The following is a 10,181-nucleotide window of genomic DNA, read 5'->3' as shown; positions in this document are numbered from 1 at the left end:
ACAAAATATTTTGGCGTTGAAACCATGTATTTTAACTGGACAAATGTTCGGGCAAAATATTTCAACCAGCTCCTATGTGATAACAACAAAAAACAAAATGAAATGAGAATAATTATGCCAAAGGGAAGAGAAAGAAGCCCTTACAGGCAAGAAAGGAAGACTCACAAAAGAGCCCATGATGTCCACTATCAATCCACAAGCATCCAGGAGCCCCAAACTCTTCCTGCTTTAGCTGTGTCTCTTTGACCTCTTCATCACGCACCCAAACCTTCAAGGGGAAGGGCACGGGGAAATAAAGTTCTTACACTAACCAAATAGTTACAGTGACACTGAATTACCCTAACATGCATTCTCGTTTATGAGTGCTCTCTGTTTTCCAGTGCTGGATAAATCACTGCTGGGGCCGTTTTCAATCCCCCCTAGGGAAAATCCTCCCAGCAGCTGTGATGCTGCATCATGATCTCCTTTGTGAGTTCTTAATTTCTGTCTACACAGTGTTTGCGCTGCTTTAACAATATTGGTTTGAAATTGGTATAGTTAAAGCAGTACACCTCCCCTTAGTATGGATGCTGTTATACCAGTATAAAGATGCCTATACTAGCATAGTTTAGTCCTGTAAATTTAGGGAATAAGCTATGTTGATATAAGCACCTTTATCCTGATATAACTAAGTGTTGTACTGAGTTTACTATAAGAGAATGACAAAGGAAAGAGAGAGACAAGGCGGGTGAGGTAATATCTTTTAATAGACCAAGTTCTGTTGGTGAGAGAGACAAGCTTTCAAGCTTACCAGGCGGGAGCCCAGCCCTGCAGAAGAGCTCTGTGTGGATCAAGAGCTTCTCTCTCTCGCCAACAGAAGTTGATCCAATCAAAGGTATTACCTCACCCACCTCCTCTCTCTGATATCCCCAACGCGGCTACAACAACATAAAGGAAACCGAGACAGATGCACAAAGAGAAACAAAGTCAGACGGTGAAAGAGACAAACAAGGACAGGCAGAGAGAGAGAGAGAGACACGGGTGGATTGGATGTTTTTGTGGTCTACATTTAAATACAAGGAGACCAGACCAGCAGTGCAGTTGCTCCACATCACAACCTTCATCTTCAGAGACTTCTTCAGCCTGCAATGAGCTTACCGAGAAAAACAAGCCTCCATCACAGCCCTAGCTGGGAATGTGACATTTCCTCAAGGCTCCGTGAAATCCAGAGATAGAGATAGATGTCCTTGGCATCAGGCTAGCTAAGTGATCAAAGGGACCGTGCTTAAGGCTCTGTGTGCCTTTCTTGAGCTGGGTATTAGTGGTCTGCAGGTGGAGGTTGGGTTCACATCCTGCTCTTAACACATTTCTTCCAGGCCCTTGGACTGGGTGTTTAAAATGAATTAACTAATGGTGAATTCACGGCAGGCAAAGAATTCCTCCCTTTGTTATCCTGCAGGGCTCACTTTGTTTCTTAAAGCTGGGATGCCTTCCTGCCCCTCCACAGCCTCCTCTCCAGCACATCACAATCATCAAGTAGTCCTCATGCCTCCCAGATATTCATTTCCCATACTGCCCTGCAATGCAAACTACACTTCCCATAACGCTCTGCCAAGCATACTGCTTTCCCCATAATGCTCCACCACAAACACTACATTTCTGATCATGCCCAGGCCCAGAGACACCACCTCCCACAATGCCTTGCGATGCAAAACGCTGTTTCACGGCAAGGGAGACTACACTTCCCATAGTTCTCTGCAACACAGACTGCCCTTCGGAGTTTGCTCTGCAACAAAGAGTGCGTGTCTTTATGCCTTGCAGTGGAGACTGCATTTCCCACAGTGCATCTGTGATGGAAACACAAAAGGCAACTGGGATGCAGGTTCTGCTATCCCCGGTGCATCAGAGAAGCATCTCTGGTTGGCTGGGGCTGCTCCCCAATTACCCCTGGGTGCTTGGGCACTGGGCCCTCTCGGTATGAATCCAGGTAAGTGCTGGGAAGGGGATTGATGGTAGGTGCAATGAACAGACAGCTCAGGGAAGGCAGCCAAGGAACCTTGATGTAGGTCAATACAGCAGTTGAGCATTTTGCAGCCTGACCCCTAAGAAGCTGCTTAGAGAGCAAGGTGCCCTGTTTGGTGCTGGACTGCAGGACCCCTGTATTTCCCAGCTGAAATCATTCAAGAACCAGTCAGCCCCCCAAAATCATGAGACTGCTTTCAACTAATGAGGCTTTAAATAATAAACACATTATTATTATTATTTTATTAATAATTTTATTAATTGTATTATTAATAATTATTATTTTATTATAGTTTATTATTTGCCTTCTGGGTTTTGAGACTCAAGAACCAAGTTTTCAAGCTTTTCTCTTTAACCTTGAGGCTAGAAATGTACTTTTTTTTTAAAGAAAAAAAATTAAAGCTGAGATTCTTCCATAATCATCTGACTCTGGGCACTGGGGCTTTGAGGAAAACACTAAACATCATGAGACTGGAGATAAAAATCAGATGTTGGCATCACTGCAACAGTCACCCAGCTCCTTAGCTGAGCCAAGATTTTGCAAAGTGACTTAATGATTTTCAGTGTCCATCTTAACGGGGCCGGATTTTCAAAAAGTGCGGAGAACTTATCCTCTGAAAAATCAGGGCTTCTTTATGGTGTGTCAGGTTAATCATCCAAAATTCAGCAGCTGCTTTGGAAAATCTTGGCCCGGTAGCTCCATTGACGTTAGTGGAGCAGTGCCAATGTGCACCAGCTAAGGAGCTGGTTCGACAGGCTCCTAGTACAAATCCAGAACTAGGAATGGGAAGGAGCAGAAGAGCCTAGAAAGTAGACCTTCCCCCACAGCTCACGCTTCTCAGCTGGCATTGTGAGAGCTCCTCTCCTGTTTCAACTTTAGCTATCGGTTCTCTACAGCCGCCCATCACCGTAGTGTCTGATCATCTTCCATTTAAAATTCTGTGCAGGAGCAAAGTCCCTAGTGGACTCCTTAGACTCTCTGGCACCTTCTGAGGGTCAGACCTATGCTTGTGGATAGGAGTGAAACTCATTTTAGGACATAAGAAGGGCCATACTGGGACAGACCAAAGGTCCATCTAGCTCAGTATCCTGCCTTCCGACAGTGGCCAGTGCCAGGTGCTTCAGAGGGAATGAACAGAACAGGTAATTATCAAGTGATCCATCCCTATCACCCGTTCCCAGCTTCTGGCAAACAGAGGCTAGAGATACCATCCCTGCCCATCCTGGCTAATAGCCATTTGATGGACCTATCCCCCATGAATTTACCTACTTCTTTTTTGAACCCTGTTATAATCTTGGCCTTCACAACATCCTCTGGCAAAGAGTTCCACAAGTTGACTGTGTGTTGTGTGAAGAAATACTTCCTTTTATTTCAAACCACTTTGTAGCATCCAGAGGACCACACCACTAAAGCTGGCTAGAGAACATAATTTTAGTTCTGTGAAATTTTGAGTGTTCAGGAAACATTTTGGCCAAAATTGGGACAAAAAGCCAAAACAGTTAAAATTGTCGTGAAACTTAAGTCCTGCAATATTTTACTTCAGAAACATTGAAATGTTTCCGCAGTGAGAATGGTGTTTCCTAAATATGCTCCTCTGCTCCAGGGCAGGCTGCCTTGGAACAAGGACCCTAGAAACCTGCCTGATTTCGGTTGAAAGTTTCAATAGAATCGGGACATTCCCGCAGAACATGTCAATTCTGTCAAAATATTTCCTGGTGAGAAAACGGTTCCATTGGAAAATTTTCTGCCAGCTCTAGCCGGCGACCCAGTACTTTGGGTATAATGATGATGAACCCCTAAATGTACCTTACATTTGGCATCTCTGTGGTAGGACTAGTTTGCTGGCATTGTTCTTAGAGGTGACCAGATAGCAAGTGTGAAAAATCAGGACAGGGTGAGGGGGTAATAGGCGCCTATATAAGACACAGTACCGAATATCGGGACTGTCCCTATAAAATTGGGACAGGTGGTCACCCTAATTGTTTTCCTTTTCCTGGAACCTTTCTGCTATTGATTTACTTAGTAATAGCGAGGTTAATTAATCATTGGAGCAATTTGCCAACAATCGCGGTGGATTATCTGTCTCTGGCAATTTTTAAATCAAGATTGGATGCTTTTCTAAAAGATACGCTCTAGTACAAACAGAAATTATTCTGGGGAAGTTCCCTGGCCTGGGTTCTCTGGCCAGGAGGTCAGACTAGATGATCACAATGGTTTCTTATAGCCTTAGACTCTGCATTATTTGTATTACATAGGATCTAAAGGCAGCAGCTGAGATCTGGGTGCGCTACAAACACACAGTGAGACTCAGTCCCTGCCCCAAAGACCTTATAGTCTAAATAGACATGATAGGAAGGGGGGGGGGGAAGGACTATTATTCCCATTTAACAGATGGGAACTGAGGCTGGCGTTTTCAAAGGTTACCTAAAGGAGTTATTAAAATTAATCAAGAAGTTATTCCTGAAATACAATGAAAGTTGGATGTCTATTTCACATAGGCGCCTTTAAACATCCCAGCTTAAGTGAACTGTCCAAGGTCACACAGGGAAGTCTGTAGCAGAGCTGGGGAATGAAACCAGGTGTCCTGCGGCCCTGCCCCTTTCCTTAACCTCAAGACCATCAGCCTTCCTCGCACTGTGACCTTGTGTTGTCATTTACACACGTGTAAAGTGTGTGAAATAAGCAACCCTTTCCAAAAAGATTTCAAGGTCAGAAGGATCATTCTGATCCTCTAGCCCAGTGGTTCTCAACCGTTTTGGGCTCAGGAGCCATTTGTCAATGTTTGTGGCCTGTCGCGACCCAGTAAATAGTCTGGGGGTGGAGGTTTGGGGGTGGGTTCAGTTGGATCCTGCACCCTGGGGGGGTTCAGTCCTGCTCCTGCAACTCCCATGCTGTGGGGCTGGCTGGGCTAGGCTCTCCACTCCGGGCACTGTGACTTCTGGGGTAGCAGCGCTGCTCAGGTTTGGCCCCGGCCCCTGACTGGACCCAATCTGTGTGAGTGGAGCTGTGCCCTGGCTCATGGGGTTGCAGGGGCACTCACTCAGGTTTGGCCTACCCAGGCTCCCGTCGCCATGACAGCTGGGCCAAACCTGAGTGGCACTGAGAGGTTGCAGTGCCCGGAGTGGGGAGGCGAGCCCAGCAAGCCCTGTGGGACAGGAGCCGCAGGAGCTGCCATGCGACCCTTTGAAACATTCTGGAGCCTAGGCGCCAACTTCTAGTTTTCCCTGGGGGTGCTCCACCCCCACTTTGCCCTGAGGCCCTGCCCCCACTCCACCCCTTTCCCCGAAGGCCCCGCCCTCGCCTCTTCCTGCCCCTCTCTACCCCCCTCCCGAGATCCCACCCCCACTCCACCCCTTCTGCCAAGGCCCCGCCCTCACTCCACCTCTTCCTGCCCTTGCTCTGCCCCCTCCCCTGAGGCCCTGCCCTTCTTCCGCCTCTTCCTGCCCCAGCTGCACCCCCTCCCCGAGTCCCCACCTGCCCGTCGCTGGCTGCTCTCCGCCCTCCCGCAAGCCTCCAAACAGCTGTTTTGCAGCTGCACCAGCACCCACTTTTTTTTCCGCAGGTGCTCCAGCCCCGGAGCACCCACAGAGTCGGCGCCTATGTTCTGGAGACCCAATTTTGGGTCCCGATCCACGGGTGGAGAAATGCAGATCTAGTCTGACCACCCGAATAGCACAGGCCGCTTAATTCCGCTCCATGATTCCTGTAAGGGGTCCAATAGCTTGAGGCTATGCCGAGATCCGGGCGTTTTTAGGGATTCGGCGTCTGCTTCTGCACCTTATCGAGTTTCCCCAACCCCCGGTGCTGAGGTTTCCTTTCTTCCCAGCCCAGAGAACGACTCGCCTTCAGATTCTCTCTTTTTATCCCAGCAGCTGACGGGCTCGAGCATGAGAACGAAGAGACGAATCCGTGGCAGGGAGGTCCGGAGCATGCGGAACCACGCAGGGCGTTCTCGGGAAGATCCGAAGGGATTGCTTCTCAGGGGGGAAAAACCGGGGAGAGTCGGCGCAGGTCAGGGAGGCAGCACCCAGCAAAGCAAGAGGATAAACCTGCCTGCCATCAGCGAGCTCTCAAGGGACCCCAAGACAGCAATGCGGTCGCCGCCGAGAAACCCTATAAATGCAGCGTGTGCGGCAGGAGCTTCTCTCAGAGCTCCAACCTCCTGACTCACCAGAGGCTGCACACGGGCGAGAGACCCTATAAATGCACCAGCTGCGGGAAAAGCTTCAACACTAGCTCAGCCCTCATCGTGCACCGCCGGACCCACACCGGGGAGAAATCCTACCGCTGCCCCGACTGCGGGCGGAGCTTCAGCGAGGGCTCGGTGCTGATCAAGCACTGGCGGACCCACACGGGTGAGAAGCCCTACAAGTGCTCCCACTGCGGGAAAGGCTTCAGCCAGAGCTCCAACCTGCACGCCCACCAGCGGGTCCACACCGGGGAGCGGCCCTACCACTGCGCCGACTGCGGGAAACACTTCAGCACCAGCTCCAACCTCAGCGCCCACCAGCGGGTCCACACCGGGGAGCGACCCTACAAATGCCCCGAGTGCGGGCGGAGCTTCAGCCAGCAATCCAACCTGATCTCCCACCAGAGGACCCACCTTGAGGAGAAATCCCACCTCTGCTCTGACTGCGGAGAAGGCTTCAGCACCAACGCCCAGCTCCTGACCCATCGGAGGAGCCACGCAGGCGACAGGCCTTATAAATGTCCTGACTGCGAGAAAAGCTTCCCCAGCCGCTCCGCCCTGATCACCCATCAGAGGACCCACACGGGAGAGAAACCCTACGAATGTCCCGATTGCCAGCGGGGCTTCACCCGGCGCTCGGACCTCAATAAGCACCGCCGGGTCCACACAGGGGAGAGACCCTTTAGGTGTGCCAGCTGTGGGAAAAGCTTCAGCCAGAGCTCCCACCTCATTACCCATAAGAGACTCCATGAGGAGGCAAAGCCCTATAAAAGCAGTGTGAGCACCACGCCGACAGTCCTCCAGGAACACGGTCCCGGTAAAGATACCCAGAGCCGGGGAAGCGTCGGACAGAGCTCGGCAGAGACCAGCGATGGGGAATCCCACCTAGCGGGGAAGCCCCATCAATGCCCCGACTGCGGGGAAAGGTTCGACGCCAGCTCCGAGCTCAATGTGCATCGGCGAACGCACCCAGAGGAGAAATCTCGTCCACGTGCTAACGCCGTGCAAAGGTTGAGTGGCTCCAATCACAATGCACGAGAGGGAGCTGAGCCGGAGGAGGAAGCTGATCTGGGGAAAAGATTGAAGGCGAGCCCAGCACCCCACAATACACATCCCAAAACCCTGCTGGCGGAGGAGTTCTCTCCGTGCATTAGCACTGAGCAAAGCCCCCAACCCACCAGCTCCAACGTCAGTGCACGTCAGAGAGCCCACTCAGAGGGGGAATCCTTTCCATGCACTGGTACGGAGCAGAGCCCAGTGCCGGCTGCCTGCCAGGCAGAGCCAAGGGGCCGCAAGGCGCGCTCTGATCCGAGCTTGGCCCCTCCGCACCGTCCAGCGGCAAAGCCCTTCCGGTGCTCCGAATGCGGGAAGAGCTTCAGCCAGAGCTCCAACCTGATCAAACACCAGCGGACCCACACGGGGGAACGCCCCTACACCTGCGCCGTCTGCAAGCGGAATTTCAACACCAGCTCGACGCTGATCGTACACCGCCGGACCCACACTGGGGAAAAATCCTACCGGTGCCCCGACTGCGGGCGCAGCTTCCGGGACAGCTCGGTGCTGATCAAACACCAGAGGATCCACACGGGAGAGAAACCCTACAAATGCTCCCACTGTGGGAAGGGCTTTGCCCAGAGCTCCAATCTTCACGCCCACCAGAGGACACACACCGGGGAGCGGCCCTACCACTGCCCCGACTGCGGGCGGGGCTTCAGTCAGCGCTCCAACCTCATCACCCACCAGAGGACCCACACGGAGGAGAAATCCTACCTCTGTCCCAATTGCGGGGTTGGCTTCAGTTCCCGCCCAGCCCTGGCAGCCCATCAGAGGGCCCATGCGGAGGGCAGGCCCCACCAATGCTCCGACTGCCAGAGGAGCTTCGCCCGGCGCTCGGACCTCGTTAAGCACTGGCGGACCCACACGGGAGAGAGACCCTACCTGTGCCCCCAGTGCGGGAGAAGCTTCAGCCAGAGCTCCCACCTGGTGGTCCATCAACGATCGCATCTGCCGGAGAAGCCTTACAAATGCACTGACTGTGGGAAAAGCTTCAGCACCAGTTCTCACCTCCTTGCCCACCAAGGGACCCACACGGCGTAGCCACCTGGCACTGGTGTGGTCCTAGAAATGTCAGGCTGGACTGGGCCTCGAGAGGACATCCAGTCCAGCCCCACCAGCGGAGGCAGAACCAAATACACCTAGCCCATCCCTGACAGGTGTTTGTCCAACCTGGTCTTAAAAACCTCCAGTTGGTGAGGGTCCCTCAATCTCCGTAGGTCGCCTGTTCCAGAGCCGAACTCCCCTTAAGTGTTAGAAAGTTTTTCCACATATCTGGTCTAAATCTTCCTTGCTCCAGATCAAGCCAATTACTTCCACTGTGACAAATAATACTGTTGCCTTCCTATAAATCACTTTTCACCTGTAGAGCTCAAACCACTTCCCAATTTCTAATCTATATATCCTCACAGCACCCCTGAGATGTAGGGAAGCACTATTATCCCCCATTTTACAGATGGGGGACTGAGACGCAGAGAAGCTAGGTGGCTAACTCGAGGTCAGACAGGAAACCCGTGGCCCAGCAGGGAGGTGAAACTGACTCGCCCATGTCCTAAACCAGAGCCTTTACCATTGGACCATCCTTACCCTCAGGTAGCTGAAATCATAGGCGCCGACTTTCTAATGTGCCGGGGGGTGCTCGCCCCTGCTCCGCCCCAGGCCCCGCCCCCACTCCACTCCTTACCCCAAGGCCCCATCCCCACCATACCTGTTCCAGCCCCCTCCCCTGAGCGCACCCTGCCCTCGCTCCTCCCCGTCCCCCCAGTGCCTCCTGCATGCCGGGGAACAGCTGATCCACGGCGGGCTGGAGATGCTGGGAGGGAGGGGGAGGCGCTGATAGGGGGGAGCACCCATCAGTTTTTTCCTGTGGGTGCTCCAGCCCTAGAGCACCCACAGAGTTGGCGCCTATGGCTCAAAGAGGGGAGGAACGGGGCACTGGGGGAGATCTGGATTCTGGATTCTCCCTGTGTGACCTTGAGCAAGGTACTTAGGGACCATCCACACTGTTGTTGTAATTCCCAGTTTGGGTAGATGTACACACCCTCGCTTTGATCAAGCTAGTGTGCTCAAAATAACAGCGATGCTGCCTCAGCATGAGCTAGCAGCTGGAGTACAATCCCATCCGAGACCCTAGCTACGTACTCAGATGGCTAGCCAGTCCTGCCCCCCTCCCCCCCATCCCATGGCAGCTACACTAGGAGTGGCGGAAGGTTCCTAAAGGGGGGGGGCATTGGCGCTTGAACCGTGGCCCCACCCTCATGCCGCCCCTTCTCCCCAAGGCCCCGCCCTCGTGCCGTCCCTTCCCCTGAGACTCCGCCCCACCTCACCTCTTCCCTCCATGACCCCGCCCCCTGCTCACTCCTCTCTGCCCTCTTCCCCCATCCCCGTCATTCACCCTTATGGCCAGTAAAAAGTGATGGGGCCATGGCCCCCTGGTTCCCCTGCATTCCGGTGCCCCTGAGCTACCCCACTGTTTTTAGCATGCTAGCTCGATCAAAGGGAGCACATGTACATCTACCCACGCTGGAAATTGCAGCTCCAGCTTTAATAGAAACGCGTCCTTAAGGCTACATTTTTCAAACTGCCTAAAGATTGAAGTCAATGGGAGTTAAGTCCCTTATGCAGGTGTGGTGCCTTTGAACATCCCGTTGAATGCCTCCCTGCATCTTTACAGGTTTCAGAGGGGTAGCCGTGTTAGTCTGTATCAGCAAAAAGAACGAGGAGTCCTTGTGGCACCTTAGAGACTAACAAATTTATTTGGGCATAAGCTTTCGCGGGCTAGAACCCACTTCACCAGTGCCACAAGGACTCCTCGTTGTTTTTCCTGCATCTTTAGGCACTGAAACACCTTTGAAAATCTAGCCCCTTGTGCCTCAGTTCCCAATCTGTACAATGGGGATAGGAGCACCCATCCTACACAGTTCATTAAAGATTGCG

The 10,181-nt window shown here is 52.5% G+C and overlaps 1 protein-coding gene across 1 annotated transcript; it reads left to right on the top strand.

The window, feature by feature from the left end:
- The first annotated feature begins 1,956 nt into the window (after nt 1–1,956).
- On the top strand, nt 1,957–8,288 carry LOC135887416 (zinc finger protein 845-like). Its single transcript, XM_065415184.1, has 2 exons — nt 1,957–1,966; nt 5,875–8,288. The coding sequence occupies exons 1-2, from the start codon at nt 1,957–1,959 to the stop codon at nt 8,286–8,288; spliced, it is 2,424 nt and encodes an 807-aa protein (XP_065271256.1).
- Nucleotides 8,289–10,181: the final 1,893 nt, after the last annotated feature.

The sequence above is a fragment of the Emys orbicularis genome, chromosome 13 (assembly GCF_028017835.1).
Source record: "Emys orbicularis isolate rEmyOrb1 chromosome 13, rEmyOrb1.hap1, whole genome shotgun sequence".
Lineage (NCBI taxonomy): Eukaryota > Metazoa > Chordata > Testudines > Emydidae > Emys > Emys orbicularis.
The sequence above is the reverse complement of the archived record's forward strand: the minus strand, read 5'-3'. Positions and strand labels throughout refer to the sequence as shown.